The 17,665-nt window shown below is 39.7% G+C and overlaps 2 protein-coding genes across 3 annotated transcripts; one reads left to right on the top strand and one right to left on the bottom strand.

The window, feature by feature from the left end:
* The first annotated feature begins 1,439 nt into the window (after nt 1–1,439).
* On the top strand, nt 1,440–6,004 carry arl14ep (ADP-ribosylation factor-like 14 effector protein). Its single transcript, XM_004558043.5, has 5 exons — nt 1,440–1,630; nt 3,102–3,297; nt 3,384–3,509; nt 3,861–3,901; nt 4,885–6,004. The coding sequence occupies exons 1-5, from the start codon at nt 1,560–1,562 to the stop codon at nt 5,111–5,113; spliced, it is 663 nt and encodes a 220-aa protein (XP_004558100.3). The 5' UTR covers nt 1,440–1,559; the 3' UTR covers nt 5,114–6,004.
* A 7,776-nt stretch (nt 6,005–13,780) lies between these two features.
* LOC101487096 (gonadotropin subunit beta-1-like) lies at nt 13,781–17,468 on the bottom strand. 2 transcript variants are annotated; one of them, XM_004558042.2, is made up of 3 exons: nt 16,682–17,468; nt 15,207–15,390; nt 13,781–14,258 (listed from the first exon to the last, which is right to left on the bottom strand). In XM_004558042.2, exons 2-3 carry the CDS (start codon nt 15,363–15,365, stop codon nt 14,067–14,069), a joined length of 351 nt encoding a protein of 116 aa, XP_004558099.1. In that variant the 5' UTR covers nt 15,366–15,390; nt 16,682–17,468; the 3' UTR covers nt 13,781–14,066. The 2 variants fall into 2 exon arrangements, with proteins under 2 accessions (XP_004558099.1, XP_076742062.1); XM_076885947.1 differs by lacking the exon at nt 16,682–17,468 and having other exon boundaries at nt 15,207–16,626.
* Between the last annotated feature and the right edge of the window lie 197 nt (nt 17,469–17,665).

Raw genomic sequence — 17,665 nt, 5'->3', positions numbered from 1 at the left:
AAGAAACCACAATGAAGATTCATGGATTTAGTGAAAGAGGACATCAGAAAGTTGGTGTGACAGAGGAGGATAGATAGAGGGTGAGATGGAGGCAGATGACCTCTAAAGGGAGCAGCTGAAGGGTAGAGAAGAAGATGAATTTGTAGAGGGAACCTGGTGTTTGTATTGGTTGCTGCTGTAATTTATAGTCCATCTTTATACCGTATGTACCTGCTTATACATGTGTAAGACTCTGAGAAAATATGGGGTCTATTCCTGTACATTTTACAGAAATTGAATGGATCACAGACTTTATACATACTTCTATTTTCCCTTTCTTATTACACTTTCTTTTCCATAATCCAACACAAAGTCTCATGACCCTCCATTTTTCCCATAATAAATCTGTAATAGGACACAAGGCTGAACACGAGCGTGAAAGCCATGCCCGATGTTTTCTATACCAGTTTTCTATACTCATTTTATTTGTGATTGCCTATGGGCCCCACCTGCTGGGACTGTGAAGGTCATATCACACCAGTAAAATAACCCACAAGTCCCCTAGCTGAAGTGATCAAGTATTCAGCATCCATCTCAGTACACCAGGCTTTATTTCTGGTCCACTGAACTTTTAAATGAGCACCCATCTTTGGGGGATTTTTGCTTTGTAACCCTACTTAAATAGCCCTGTATTCTAGTTTCCCTTTATTGTCACCCTTCTGTATGCACAGTGTATACAGCGTATGTAGACAGTGTTCAGAGTTACAACATGCCCAATAAAGTCACTGCGCCTGCTCAGCTCAATTCCACTGTTATACTTTGACTTATAAGTAACACTTATTTGTTCAATTTGGTAATCAAAAACACCCATATCACTCGTAAGTCATTGCAGGGCAAAGTCATTTCAATTTTTTGGTTAACATGGTAACCAACATGGCTGAGGAGGACACATAGTGGATGGGTCAGACTTTTGGAATAAGAGGTCATTCATCAGCTTGTTCCGCTAGTCTGTAAGCACGGCTGTTATTAAAAATTGCAAAACAAATGGAAATGTGTTGTTAAGGATATTCTGCACTCGCTGTCAACAGTTCTAGTGTGTGTGGTGAATTCATTGATTCACTTCTGCACCTACAGAAAATGTTTTTGATGTTTGTCCCGTTAGTCTCCTGCGTTGTGTCTGCAATCTAAGACAGATAATTTTGCACTTTTCAAGCTGTGACTATATTTTTCTGAGTGATATATGCATGTGTGTTTTCTATTTTTATTGTATTTTATTTTATTTAGAATATCAACGTAACTTGAGCCGAATGACTGCCTGTCAAAGTTTGTTTCCCATTTCATTCATATTGTGCATAAATCAATAATGTTCATGACTGTTTTCCAGTGTTTTACATGTATGTGAATATCACGAACCGCCGCCAGAGGGCAGACTCTTCCAATGGGAAACAGGAAGCTTAAGCAGAAATACAGTAGTTTGGCCGAAGAAGACGGCGAAAGGAAGTTTGTAAACTGCTGTTGTTTTGTTTTTTCATTCGTATTGTCATATAGTTTAGACAAAAAGAAGAAAAAAGAGAGTCACTATGCCCGTTATATGTGCGGCAACAGGATGCAACAATAAGTTTGTCAAAGGGTCGGAAATAAGATTTTACAGGTAAGCTTTCTGTGCAGCGGAGGAGCTAAAGTTTCTCTTTAGCTTGCAACGGTATTGTTGCACAGCGTTGGTGTGTGTTTTCAGTCGCTTTAAGATGGCCTCAAGATTGAATGCAACATTAAAAGGTTTGGACATTAGCTTCAAGAAAAGCTGCCGTGATTTAGCTTAGCATTAGCTCCACAGAGCTAGCTAACGTTAAACGTGAGGGTGCTGACATTATACACCGCACCACGACGCCACACAGGTACAACGTAATGGCTTTTTCTGGGCAAGTTACTTCACCGCTTTCCTGATTTTTCAAGCTTCGTTTTCTTGAAGGAAGAGTATCTACTTAAAGCTAGTTGCTTATGGTTACGGCTTATGTACATGTACACGGTGTTGATATGTTAATGCAGCCCACCAATAAACCTATTTAACAAATTCCGGTTGCACATAAGGCTTTCAGAAGTGAATAGAAGGTAAGTTGACAATAATTTGGTAGCTTGATAAAATGTTACTGTAATAAATGTAGTCACTCGTTGATGCCTCGGTCAGTATCTGCTTTTAAGCAAAGATATAGTTTACAGATTTGTAAAACATAATCTGGAATTTCCTTGCATGTAAAACAAGTCCATGTAGACTAGAGTTTTGAGGTTTTGGCCGTTCACCAAAGGAAAGTTATCTTATCATTTAATTTATTCAGTTGGCAAAAGATGAGAGGAAACTGTAGGAGGTTCTGTTAAGTAGGACTGGTACATGCTTAAGTGTAATTCATGGTCCTGCAAATGCGTCCCTCTGCGTGCACGTTTCTTGCAGTCCTCCTAGATTGTAACTGCACGTAGCTGGAAATGAACGATTGGTTGACAGGCGGGCTGGAAAGATTAGCAAAAGTACCCCCACAAAACTTGAAAGATCCAAAATATACAGCATGAAAAGCTCAGCCAGTGACTGCAGTGGAGACTTAGGGCTCATTGTTTCTAACATTCGTTTTCAGTTCAGCTCTTTGTATGTTAGAACTTCCACTCCTCTCCGTGGCTGACAGACCAACAACGGCACAAACAAGAGTTTGTTTGTGCTGTTGGGTGGCTGTAACTCAGGTGGTAGAGCAGGTTACCTACTGATCGGAAGGTTGGTGGTTCGATTCCTGGCTTCCCATAGTCTGCATACCAAATATCCTTGGGCAAGATACTAACCCCAAATTGCTCTCCGATGCATCCATCGGAGTATGAATGTGTGTGAATGTTAGTTAAAAAAAAGCACTTAGACAAATGTGCTTGTCTGGCATCCCCAGACTACCAAATTACCTTTGCTGAACCATAATTTCTTTACATCTTTGGTTAATCACCAAATATTCATTTTAAGCCAGGATGTGTTGGATTAACATTCACACTTTGAGAGCAACTCAGGGTTCAGTATCTTGCTTAGGAATACTAGGGCATGCAGACTGGAGCATCCAGGGTTTGGAGCATCTCTTCTCTTTCTTGTGTGTCAGGTTTCCTCTTAGCAAGCCTCAACTCGCCAGCAAATGGGTGCACAGCCTTGGGATGAAGAACTTCATCCCAACTGCCAACACTTGCCTCTGTTCGGAGCACTTTAGGCCAGACTGCTTCAGAGACTACAATGGCAAACAGTTTCTCCGAGAGGATGCGGTGCCCACCATATTCACCCAAGGACAGGATTCCTCAAAGGTGCGGTCTCACAACAGGATCATGCTTATTCTAAACAGGTGACTCTGCTTTCTTTGTTTGAGGTGATAACGCTGTAAATTCCACAGATTGAACTGCGTAAAAGAGGAGTAATCCTGAAGGAGACAAATGTCGCAAATCAGATGACGACACAAGCGGACAGAGACAGAGCAAAAGAAGCTGCTCTTCGCAGAGACAAAAGAGGAGGAATGAGGGTGAGTGTCTCTTTTACTATTGTGTATACTGTGGGAGGGTAATGTGTGCTCACTTTTTTACCCCTCAAGAATTATTTTTAAAAGTCTAAAATGCAAAAATAATAATAAAGTGTCATGACTGTTGCATAAATGCAACAAAGCCATGATGTTTTGATATAACATCAGAGGTATTAGAATATTAACCAGAAGCCATTGACTGGATCATTTGAAATAAAGCAGTTTCTTTGTTGTCATTAAACCACGAATCTCTTTCCCCAGTTGTCTCTATGTGTAATATAAAGTGTATTATTTATTTTAGGCCTAATTTATCTCTGCATGAGCTATATTTCTTTGTTATTGTTATTGTTGCAGGGTGGACGAGGTGGCCGTGGAGCGAAACAGCTGTCAGACAGGTGAGAGATGCTTGCTGTACATCCACAAAAATGCATTCTAAAGCATGAAACCTTTATTGTGCTTACACCTACCACTACCACACACGTTTTGGAAATGCTTGCTGATCCAGTTTGGTGTTGCTGCTAATGCTCTTGTGTGTTTGCATGTTTGCAAGGCGAAACATCACAGCTAGGCTCACATCCTGTTTTCTTTGTTTGTTTTTTGTCATGGTTCTTCTTCCCATTGTTGTGGCTTCTCTTGGTGAATAATATTATTAAAATTGGGCTAAAAGTCAAGCCTGGACAGGGATCAGTTTTAGTTTTAAAATAAAAATGTTCCCTGTGTGGATGCAGGCATACAGTATCTCCACTGACTTTGTTGGTAGAAGCATTTGTTTGTGCTTAACACTAAGTTCTTTTTGTCATGAATCCTTTTTTTACTGTCTTGCACTTAGTTTGCTAATTAGATGTGAACATAAATTATGCCTGCGTGGATAACATTCTCCTTTTCTGGTTTAAGTGATTGTGCCCTTATGCAGACTGTTGGAGAAGAAACACATTAACAAAAAAAACCCCAACAAAAACTTAAATTAAGACCATCTGCTGGTGACATTCCTCAGATTTCCGTTCTCATTTGCCAGAGTGTGTATTGATGAGCCACTACAGTGACCATCAGAACGATGAAAAAATATTGCCATAAACAGTTTATTTTGCGACAGCACAAAACAAACGATAGCGTAAAATGAAACGATAGACGTTTTTATATCGTCATCTGATATATATCGTTATATCGAACAGCCCTATTTTTAAGTATTATTAACATTGTCAGACATAAGCATTAAATTGGGTTCATAAAGAGGTGGTTTACATTCAGTTATGACCTTCTTACGTGACAGTTTCAGAATGAAATTTAAAAAAAATGATCAAAACTATCAGAAGAGAAAAGCTTTAAAGAAAACCAGATGCAACTGTTCTATAAGACATTGTCTGTTTGAATCACGCAGGCAGAATGTTGGAGCCAAAAACAAAGTGTACGACAACAAAGGGCGACTGCTCTCCAATGGCAAGGACTTGTGTGACTGTTTGGATGTGGACTGCATGGGCTGCTTCTACCCGTGCCCTGAATGTGGATCTCGCAGGTGTGGCATTGAGTGCCGCTGTGACAGGAAGTGGCTTTACGAGCAGATGGAAGTGGAAGGTGGCGAAATCATCCGGAACAAGTTCGCCATTTAGTTTTCAGATATGCTTTTCTTTCTCTCTGATTTCATATCCAAATCAGGCTGATGGACCATTCAAGACTATGATGCACTCTTTAAGAAATAATCCACAATATTTATCAAGTTTTACAAACCTAACAGGAGAAGAAAACTCTTTTTTTTTTTCTCTCTTCTTTAAATAAAGATTTTTTTTCTCAATATTTAATGTCTGTGCTGTTGATATAGTGTAGCATGTTATTTTTAAAAAGGACTTTTCTGTAGTATTATCAGCAGTTTGGTTTGTAAATGGGGAAAACATATGGAGTGTAATGTATACATTGTATAGTTTGTATAGATGATTGGAGCATGAAGTCAGTAACATATTCATCAGGGAATGGGATGGTGACATAGTATCATCCAAACACTAACAGGGTTTTAAAGTTAATCATAAAGTTAAGGTGACCAATTTATTATATATTAAAACACTGCCTAAATAATAATAATAATAAAAAAAAAAAAAAAGGGAACACCCAGTCATCGCCCAGGGCGTCTTGTCTTAATACCTGTCGGGCACACAACATTTCATTTAAACATTTCACTGTCACCAAAGCAGGGGAAATGAAAACTGGTTTATGATTCTTAAGTGGACGAATCGATGTCCCTGAATTTTAATTGACTTTGAGTTATACTGTTCCCTATAATTGTTCCCTTAATTCTTTTTTTTAATTTAGTGGTGTGGATTTATTTTATTTGTGCGGGATGAGTACAGAAAAACATTAAAAATGTCAGCCTCTGGAAGTGTGCAGTGTAGAGGATTACATAGTGACCTAACAAATAAATGGTCGCTGGTTCAATTCCAGAACACAACTCTCCTTTTGGGTTGTGTCAGGGAGGGCTACTGGTATTAAAAACTGCTGAACTACCCTTATCACAAGAGGTCTGCTGAATGTAGCTCTGTGGGTGTATATATACGATCACATTGCAGCAACTTAATGCATTATTAAAGACTGCAAAAATGACCTGCTGAGGTTCAGCGCAGTGCTTATGCAATACAATACTACAAATTTGGGTATAAATCCAATATCAAGTGAATACACAGCCAGTATTGCTGATACAGATACTGATATTTTTAACCTATAAAAGCAGCGTATGTAGGGGAGAGCAGCGGGTCGTGATTAATGAGATGAATCATTACGTCCCACAATATTTAGTTAAAATGAAAGAATACACATTTCAGCTTTTCGTGTATTTTGAAACTGTTTTTTGGAGACCTGGAATGTAAATCTGCCTGTCTCTAAGTCACTGTCTGTTGTTTAAATGTGCTATAGGTAGGCTACAAATAAAATAGATGTGACAGTCAACACAAAAAGGTTCAGCCATTTTTCATAGCATATGTCTGAGGTATATTTAAATAAAACATTTCCAACACAATTCAGTGGGCTTCATACTCGACAGTATCACTTCTATCATCCTTTCATTGTTTTGATACCAGACTGCTTTATGTTTGACAAGCTGTTAAGACATTTATCGACAGAAACATGAAAATAGATGAAAAGCATTAATAACAAAGTAAATAAAGCCAGTGACCTGTTTTAAAATCACAGAATAGTGTGATGACAAATGAAATTCATGAGCGGAGCTCCTCATCCCCGTGAGTTAGACTGACAGATAATTTCTCAGAGGTTTGAATGTCAGGACTTTGCTCTCATTGTATATCTGATCCGCGCTCATTCAAAGGCGGCGCTGAAATGGGAACTAATCCTTCCTACATGTATTCCCACCTTTTTGACACAGAGTCTTAATTATTTATATTACAGAGAGCACTTTGGCATTAGCTTAAAGGCTGTTTAACGACAAATCGTTCGTTTTTAAGTACACGTTTTATCAGTTATCCAGCTAGTAAATGATTACCCTTGAAAATGTGATTCATGCTAAGTTCCACAATGATCTTTTTGCCTGATTATCACAGACTGGACACACTTCAGCAGCAGTCTTTTCACTCCCTTCTTCGTACTGACCTAAGGCCATAGACAACAGCATGACACAGCAGTTCATCGTGCCGGCTGGCAAGAGAATTGCAGAACTCCTCAGACAGTAATGTCTCATTTGTACACATCCCGCTGTCCTTGAGCTCAGCTGTAGGTCAAGAGTCATGCAGCCCAGGGTAGCTTCGCCTCCATACCCTCTTCTTATTACCACAGATTGAGCAATGGCAGCAGAGGCTGAAAACTATGAACTTTAAAGAACTGCAACGGTGGATATTTTACTTTTTAAAGGGCATGCTAATAAAATGCAAGTCCTTTTTTTTACTGTACATATTTTTTGGAGAGGAGGGTGCAGTCATCTCACTGCAGGCTGTGTTATGAAATGGAGGCATGCTGCCCTTCTTTATTTACCAGCACCACTGTCTTTATTTATAATGCTGTTAAAGGTGTACGTGTGAATGAATCTTATTAATATTTATAAAAACATGAGAATAGACAGTTGATGCAAACATCGTTCATCACAGCCCGTGAAGCTTTGTTGTCTGATTTAAATTCAAGTTGAACTATTTTCCCCATGCAGTACAGTTTGTTATGCAGCGACTCAGAACACTGAGGACGCTCCAGATACAGGTATGGGTCTTCAAAGGACACCTGTATGCTCTCTCGTCATCGCTGCCGGTGTCGTTATGTTTGATGTTGGAATCGATATCAGAGCACTTTGTTAAAGAAGCAGTTTCCTTTTCATTTAGAACAAGTTTCCTGTTTAATGAGCTCTTGAGAATGAATATTTTCCGCTCGTAATATATGCTGTCAAGTCATGTTTTGCTGTTGTTGTTTTTGCCTTACAGCAGTGTGGATCTAGTGATGGCAATGTCTGTTGGCTGGTTCATTACATGGATTCAGACTTGAAGCTTGTCAAGTGTGTGGTAGATTGGCACAGTATTTGTTAGAAACACAAACACACCCATGTATGCACTGCAGTTGTAATCAGTAATCCCGACCCCCTTTCATCTGGTGCTGTGATCAGTTCCAACCACTTCAACTCAATTTAGTTGTACTTATATAACACCAAATTACAACAACAGTCGCCTCAAGGTGCTTTATTTTATAAGGTAATGATGCTACAATGGTACAGAGAAATTTCTACAGTCAGATTACCTCTATGAGCAAGCACTTGGCAACAGTGGGAAGGAAAAACACAATTTTAACAGGAAAAAACCTTCAGCAGAACCAGGCTCAGGGAGGTGCGGCAATCTGCTGCACGTGGTTGGGGGGGAGGGGAGGTAGACAGCACCAAAGATGCTCTTTTAGAGAGCCAGGTTTAATTATAACTAATGATTAAATCCAGATTGGTGAAGAAGAAACACTCCATTGCAATCTAACTCATTAGTCAGGTCACTTTACTTTTAATATTAATTAAAAGTGATTACAATTTTACACACTACAGCCAGGTTAGCACTGTCAAAATGAGCATTTTTCAAAAGGTCTTTTAGTACTAGTGCAAGTACCACTAGCCTGGCTAAGTTTTATCTGTCACATCAGCGCTCTTAGCAGATTAAATCATATCAGTTCAACTCAAGCTGGATGCTACACAAAAACCTGACACAATTACTGGAAAACACAATAAAACAGTTTACTGGAGAAACTTCCTAAAGTACTCTAAAGTCCAGAAAATAGAGTAATCTGCAGAGTCCGACCTCAGCGTCTTTAACAGCTGTTAGCATTAACACACACAAACATAAACTTCTAAAAATGGTTTGCCCTGTTTTCTTACAAAATTCTTCATCCAAATAAATAAATAAATTCATCATAGCCCGAGACGTAGCCATCCACTACATCACTGCGTCCATTTCCTCCCTCGAGCAAAGAAAGCCATATGACACCTCATCCGTAAACTTGATAAAATGTCTATTGCAATATTGGCTGCGGCGGTCATCAGTGAGGACGGAGCACAAACCTCCAGGGGGCTACTGGATAAAAACAAGCCACCGTTAAAGGACACCGGTGACCAGAACGGACGGAAATCTGTCAGCAGATATGCAGCCTGCAGTGTTCACAGCGAACTGGAGATGTGAGCCAAGTGAGTTGGAGGCTGGAAGTAAATCCATGAACATTGCTGTGAGACGACCAAAGGTCTGTTGGGACGTTGACAGAGAAAATGGAGTAACGGGGCTGTCACATCTTTCGCTCCTGTAAACTAACAGCTTCTTTTATTTTTCAGTAGAAAGAAAATTCATTGACAATTAATCCATGCTTTGAGCTCAGTAGCATTCTAAGATTTTCAAATAATGTTTCTAGCTACTTGTATTACCAGCTGATGACAGAATTACATACAAAGGGAAGCATAACTAAAATTAAGCTTCCAGCTTAAAACTTAAGAGCATGCACCTATGTCAAACACCCAAATGATCTCTTTTGGCTCTGTTCAATGCAGAGGCGTGGCATGTCTACCCTGAGCACCTTCCAAGTGATCGAGATCCTCATTATAGCTTTTAGGCAGCATGCAGGCATCTTTCAGTAGAAGCTCATTTATGCAGTTTGTATCTAGGATCTAATTCTTTGTTTAATACCCCACACCTCTGTCCATTAGCGAAGTTAGAAATTGCTGTTGATATCCGTAGAGGTCAAACCAACATGTCTTTTGCAGGAATTGTCTTATTAATCCCCCCACCCTCAACCAGTTATGGCACATGGCTGCCCCTCCCTGAGGTTTCTTCCTGCTAAAAGGGAGTTTTTCCTTCCCACTGTCATTGAAGTGTTTGCTCATTGGGGGTCGTCTGATTGTTGGGGTTTCTCTGTATTATTGTAGGGTCTTTACCTTACAATAATAAGCATCTTGAGGCGATTTTATATAAATAAAATAGAATTGAACTGAATTAAGCAAAACATCAAACAGTAGCTTTAACCTTTTGAAGTGGAGAAATGTTGTTTTCCTATATTTGCCCAATGCTTTCTCCTAATTGGAAGGCATCTATTTATTTAATCATAAGTTCAGAAGCCAGATAAGATGAGCTGTCCAGCCAGCTCTTCCGGTTCTCCTCTCAGTTGGCATGCCTCTGAGACCTCCAAGTTTGCCTGAATCATCTCAGCTGACACCTTTCAGTGCAAAGAAGCCTCTTCAAGGATGAGACCAGCTACTTTATGGAGTGAACTATAAGTGACTTCGTTCTTTTGGTCTAGATCTAGATGCAAAGGTGAAATGTAACTTAGACCTGATCTTGGGTCCACTGTCCTTTCGGTTGTTAACATGCAACATGTTTGGTTATCAAGCTAAGAACCATGGCTTCAAACCTGGTCCAGGTGGTTTCATACTCAGGTAGAGACCGCACCAGTTTGTGGTGAAGGTCATGGTCAGATGAAATGAAGACTCTTGTCCATCCACTGAAAACATAGTGGACTGTGCTGAGGATGTGGATATAGCTCTTGCATTGTATGGTTTGTTTAAAAATCCTCCTTCAGGCTGCTTGTATGGGAACAGAAAAGGTCCGTTTGTTGTGATGTGGTCAGCACTAAAAAGGCTGCCGCCTCACACCTGTGGGCCATGCTCCATCTCTTTACATGCCAGCGTGGACTCTACTGCCTGCAGCTTAGGTCAGTTTTGCCTGTAGGCTTGATTATTACTCCATCTTAGCTCCTCTTAGTCTCTGACTCAAAACAACAAACTGAAAATTTGTTGGTCCAAACAAGATCCTGAACTTCAGCAAGCTGCTGTTGTACAAGTGCAACAATACTTTATGTAATCATTGCCCATGGATTTCTGTTCTGACCTCTTTTGCTATCATTGATTTTCTCGCTTGTGAAGGCACTTTAGCTTTGACTTTTGAGCTACAAGCCGTGGAAATATTGATATCCACTGAATACAAGTTTCTTGAGCAGCACACTTTTAGAATCACTCACAAACTTTATGGCAAGCGTCTTTTCATCACCCACTCCACAGCACCCACAGTTGTGATATACATTAAATAAAAATTGAATTAAAATGTGCAGTATTATCATGCAATTGTAACACAACTTACCTACATCTTTTTCTCCCTAACAAGACCGACAAATGCTTTACTTCCTTTCAGGATTCCAGTGGAATCCCTCACACGGATGGGATCCATCCATCCATCCATCCATCCATCCATCCATCCATCTGTTCTCTTCTGCTTTTCCTTGTCAGGGTCACAGGGGTGCGGGCTGGAGCCTATCCCAGCTACCATAGGGCAGGAGGTGGGGTACACCCTGGAGAAGTTGCCAGCTGGATGCAGGGCTAACACAGAGAGACAGACAACAGTTTGCACCACATTCACACCTATGGGCAGTTTGGAATCACCAACTGACCTAACCCTTTGGACCTTTGGGAGGAAGCCGGAGTACCCATGGTTATTAAAGTTAACAAGTAAAATTAAAAACTAAAACTATACTGGACGTCTACAAGACTGAGTGCACTGCTTTCAATGCATCACACTGCTCTGCATCGCTTCCTGCTGTTTCAACCCCTCCATCAACTCAACATCCATCAGTAAGACTCCAGGGAGATATCTACTTATCACTGCCCAAATCACAACAGCAGTCGCCCCAGGGCACTTTATACTGTAGAATAAAGACCCCACAATAATACAGAGAAAACCCCAACAATCAAATGACTCCCTATGAGTGAGCACTTGGTGACAGTGGGAAGGAAAAACTCCCTTTTGAAGGGAGGAAACCTTCAGCAGAACCAGGCTCAAGGAAGTGCAGGCATCTGACTGGATAGGGGTGATGGGAGGGACAAACATGAGTTATGTGACTGAATTGTGGCCTTTTGTTATGCTGTAGCTACCTAAGATGTGCCATACCTCAAAAATATTAAACATAGATATATCTCTGTGTTGAGAGACCCATTCCTGGGCACTGGAGGAAGATTTTCACAGACTGAAAGGCTAACTTTCACACATGCTGATGTGTAATGAACAAAATCTCATTAGGAACCTGATCCAGACTGGAGATTCAGAGTGTCAGGATAACTTGTCCTTTGTTGCTTTGAATGTAACAACTTTTAATTTAATCTATCTCTTCTGAACCTTGAGACCTAATTAAAGGAATACTTTACATTTATGGAGTACCCAATTAATTAGAAATATCGTGTTAGATACGGTTGGAACAAATTATTGATAGACTGATAGAGCAATGCATTAAACAACAAATGATCTCAGCAGTTAAGCTTACCATAATCACTACTTGATCAATCCTCACTGTGGTAGTTATCAAAAGAATAGGGGCAAAGTGGAAAAAAAATCACAGAGAGGAAATGGTGGGCAGGAAATGACACATTATTAGAAAATAATAATATTGTTAATGCACACGCACACACACAGTGACACCACAACCTGCAGTGACGCAGATAAGACATAGCAGTGCCTCAGCAGGTAGAGTGGGTCGTCTTCTAGGGCTAACAGAAAGGTCGGTGGTTTGGTCACTGCAGTCTCCTCCAGTCCAGACGCTGATGATACTGAACCTTAAAATGTAAGAGCGTGAATGTATGTGTGTGCATGATCATTTACTTAACAGATGTATGTAAGGCCTGTAGTAGAAAAGCATTTTGATTTCTCAGTCAGAGTAGAATAATGCAACATAAGTGCTGGTCTATTTACTTAATTCCTGATCTTTGCCTTAGTGGCATTTTTTTTTTATTGGTCTTGTCAGTGTCGCAGATTGTCATGATCCATTATACGTGATTGTCTCACAAAACACTGAGACTGCAGAATCACTGTATCATGATCACATCATTTTTTGTGCAAAAAGCATCACTGTAGTGTTGCGTTGCCTCTTATTGCATTCCAGCCCCTGAAAAGGAAAAAAAATATACACTTTAGTTCAACAATTAAACCGTGTTTTGTTGTTTTTTTTCACCAACAAACCCACATGCTAAAGCTGTTAATGAATGAGTTGCTGTCCACAATGCAGGAGGATAAAGCCGGTGTGTTGCCAGGTAACAGCACTGTAGGTAGTTAACAGCTTGTCATATTAATGAGTGAGTTGTTGCTAGCAGCAGCCTCAGGTTTGTCTCTGGCCTTATAATAAGATTTTATGCTAACAGTCTGTAGAGTCAGAAGATGCACCTGCATTGGGCTAAAAATAAGTCTGTTCCAAACTTTATCGTAACAGACTTTTTCAGACTTCAGGGCGCGAAGGGCTCATTTATTCTTCTTCTCATTTCTCTGCAAAGGTGTCCATTAATTTTGCCTTTTTCTTTTGTCCCAAATTTTGAAAAGTCCTTAGTTTGGATCAGAGGAGAAAAAACAAAGCTTGCAGGTGCATACTCTGTTTTATATTCTTTTTTTAATCTATATATGTTTTGAGGCCTCCTCACACCCAAGCATACAATATTAGATCTGTATCTTTAGCTGGCTTATAGTTTCCACCACTTTAACAGCTCTGAGGAGGTTTTCTGCTCACTAGGCTGTGTTGAGTTGAGTAGAGAGACACCAATTTGCAGGCACTTTGCAGGGGGGGGGGGGGGGGGGGGGGGGGGGGGGGGGGGGGGAGTTCAATATGCTGCAAACTCTATATTTTCATTTCCACCTGTCAAAAGAGGAGGAGAAGTGTTCTGTTTTCTTTGCAAGATTATATCCTGTTCTCAGCAGGGAAACCTGACTCGCAGGATTATTGACTTTCAGGGGTCAGTCACCCCGCTCAAAACAAAAAGGGAAACTGTTGGGTGGTTGCTTTTCTAGCTGACTCTACAGGTCTGCTGCATCTACACAGTTTCTTCTGCTGTGACTTATGACACTATAAGACTGAAGCGCGCCACTAATAATGCAAGCGGTCTAATAACGACTATTGATACCTGTGTTCTGGTGTGACCACAATTACCTACACGTATAAAGAGAATAACTTTTAAGGGAGGGGTTGCATTTATAAAAAATTGTAATAAAACAGATTGAAACAGAAAGGCTTGTATCACTGGTTTATTTCAGAGGGAAGAGGTGCAAAGAAGATAACTGTTAAGCGCAGGATGAATACTGGGGTTCTTTAAAAGGGCTAACAGCTGGGTATGTATCCAGACAAGGTCCCGCAGTCTGTGTTTGCATTGCATGCAGTGCACTCACACTTCCTGGCCACAGGGTAGATGAAACCCCGTGGACATTGCTCTGTGTATTTCACCTCGTAGGACCACTCTCCGTTGCAGGTTTTCTGTTTGGGCCCGTCGTCAGTATGAACATAGTTGGGATCCTACCAGCAGAGCAGAGGGATCAGACACATGGATATAAACACAGTCAGTTCCATTTCTTTAAAGGGATTTCATTCCAACTTCATGAATCTGACAGCTTTTGACTTTTGCTGCCACTATTTAAGATTATTTAGCTTGTGAGACATTAAAAAACTCAAAAGTACAAGATTTTAATCGGCTTTGCAAACATTTTAATAAATAAACTAATACCGGACTACAACCCTTTCAAAAGGGTCACTTGTGGTATCTTTTGATGTTAGAGGTCAATTTTAAATTTTCATTTTCTATATACTTGTACAAAGTTTGTATAATTTTGATGGTCATTGAATGTGTGCTTTAACCCTAAAGCTTGTATTATGTAATGATCTCTCATTATAGTATTTTTCTTTCTTTTCTGTTTTTATGGAGCAGTAGTATGTAGAGAGGGAAAACAGGTGGAGGGCCAGGGAATGACACAAGAGATGGCTTGGTGAGGATCAAATGTGTGCCCCTGCAGTAGCCTTTAAGAGGTCTGCTATAAAGTTGTAAATGTGATTTATCTTTAAAGAAAACTTATAGCAATACATAATCTTACTGAACACTATAAAATTTTCAGATTGCAACTATTATTGTCACCCCCAGCCACTCAGACTGGATGACTGCGAGGCTGGTTCTCGGTTCTGGAGGTTCCTTGTTGTTAAAAGGGAGTTTTTCCTTCCCACTGTCACCTAGCGCTTGCTCATGGGAGGTTATGTGATTGGGCTTTTCTCCGTAGTGCCTTCACCTTACAATAAAACACATTTAAGTGACAGCTGTGGTGATTTGTATAAATCAAATCGAAATGAATGATTTCCTCAGGAGCACTGAGCTCAGCTTAACACATCACGTCTAAGCAGAATAAACGCACATGTCTCACCGGGAAAAACAGTGCACAAGTAGCACAAGTTAGAGGAGAGCGAGTCACTCTTCACCTTTTGGAAACACTGTCCTTCACAAATGGTGGTGTCGACGAACTCGGTGGTGCCGCAGGTGTCCACAGGGAGGCTGATGTTCTTTGGGCGACAGCCGGAGCTGCAGTCTTGCTCCGCCCCCGCCAGCGCCAGCACTGCTGCCATGACAACCAGCTGCATCCTCTGCCGGATGCACTACACGCTGCTGCCACAAGAGGGATCGGGTATCAAATGAGGCGCTTTGAGACAATGTCAGAAGTTTAGTGTTGATTAAAACGCGGCTGTGTCATTATACATGATTATATTATGGAGATGTGGATTAATGGCGTTATTTCCTCTACAGAAGAGTAATGTATACACTCAAATGTGCTGGTGTGCATTTACAGGAGTGGTGGCTGATTTAGTGTGCTGTAAAACAAAATGTATTCTGAAATGAAAAGCGGGAGATAATAGTCGAGATTATTTTTTATTTTATTTTTCAGAGTTGGATCTTATTTAACTGCACATTTTTATTCATCTTGTAGACTAGATCCTAAAAGAGTGGTTCACTTAAATTAAAGCATCCAGCCATGTAAATATAGTCATAGCTTCTGTCTTTTCAGATTAAAAGACATCCATCTCTGAAATGTCTGTCTTCATCTCAAGGTAAAACGATAAATATTGTAAAACACGATTAAAACATGCATTCTTAATGGTATTAAAAAGATTACATTTCCAAAGCTCAGCACATTACTCAAGAACAATAGCATGTCTTTCTGCAGAGGAGCATTCCTGACTGCAAACAGATGACCTTTAATCTAATAAAATACAGATAAAGCATGATTAGCTCAAGGCTCAGTGAGTTTTTCCACATCTCACACTGATATGTCATTTAAAGTATGCGGAAAAAGGGAAAGAAATATAAAATATATTTTGAAAAGCTTCCAAAGTTTCCAAAGCTAATAATAAATTTCCACTTTGAAAAACGTTTTTTAAATGCTAAGGCAATTATGGTTCGAGAAAGCTCAGAAGCAGTGCTTTAAATTAAATTATCAAATTAAATTTGGAAAATTTGACCTAAAACTACTATAGATACAAATGAATAACTGCAATAAAAATAAAAATAAAAAAACAAAGGAAAATTGTGGTTTAGCATGAAAACAATGAAAAGATGACAACCTATATCTTTTATTAAAGCCAGATAGAAAATGAATTCTATTATTAAACAGCCTAACAAAGATGATAAACGGATGATGCACAGAATTTAATAAACCTCTTCTAATTAACCCCTTTCATGCACACGGCTGTTTCTTCAAACTAAACCCTTAAATGACATCATTTAAACTCTTTGATATGTAATATCACAAATTTTTTTTTCTGTTAAACCTCTTTCTAGAGGAAGAACTCAATCTGCCACGTCCCCACAACTATGCTATAACCTCATTCTGTCTTTAACAGCAGATCCGTGACAACGTCTTCAGCAGCTTTCTTGTCATCTACATGAACAGGAAACATACCTGTAGAGCTCTGCTGATGCTTTGAACCTCTGCTGAGAGTCCTGTCCCTTCGTTCGCTCTCTAAACACCTGTAACAGCTTTCAACCTGCAGCTGTCTTTATTGCTTAAATAGCACCGCTCACAAATCTGTTTAATCCTATCAGCCTTGGCCAGGGCGAGAGTTTTCCTACCTGTTTATACATAACAAGCAAATCCTCGTGTCTTTCCTTAAACACTGCAGGGACGTCCCATGGCTCGAGGCCTTTCCTCCTACAAACGAGGAGGAGTGGGGCGGTATCTTCAGAAATCTTGTTTAGGTTATGTGAGTGAAAGGCGCAGATGGACACCAGAATTATAAAAATAAAACTGCCCCCACAGTGAGATGGCAAACATAGATATGAGATGCACTAATTAATTTGTGTGCTCCATCTCCATTACTCCATTGTGTCATTTCTTCTTTTTCCACTGTGTCAACAGCGCTGGCACATATTGTTGTATTTATAGATTTATTAGACCACCTGCCATGAAAACAAGAAAACACAAACAATTTAGAGATCTGTCAAAAACTTGTTTAAAACGATAAATTATATTTGTTATTTGTGAGCCAAATAACAAACTGAATTCATGTTTTTATACCCAAATTTGAGGCGGCACGCCGGACTTCTCTGAGGAGTCAGGAATTAATCGAGCGTTACATTCAACCAGGAAAACTATATTTTCTGTTTACGAGTGTAAATAAATAACTGATTTGACATCTTAATCCAAAAATAAAATAATCTTGTTTATTTATTTATTTTATTAAACAGTAAATTTGAAAATTCTTGGGGAAAAAAATTAGCATTAAAAATATTTGCTCTAAATGAATTGCTATTTTAGGACTGTTCCTGTTCCTTCACATCATTTTATCTCAATGAGGTAAAATTTCATTTTCTCTTGGACCCAGTGATAGAAGGCACATTAAAGAAACAGCACTTCCACAATGAGCTGATTTCTTTCAGGTAAAAA

The sequence above is a fragment of the Maylandia zebra genome, linkage group LG1 (genome assembly GCF_041146795.1).
Source record: "Maylandia zebra isolate NMK-2024a linkage group LG1, Mzebra_GT3a, whole genome shotgun sequence".
NCBI lineage: Eukaryota > Metazoa > Chordata > Actinopteri > Cichliformes > Cichlidae > Maylandia > Maylandia zebra.
Note: the sequence above shows the minus strand (reverse complement) of the source record. Positions and strands in the feature narration are given on the sequence as shown.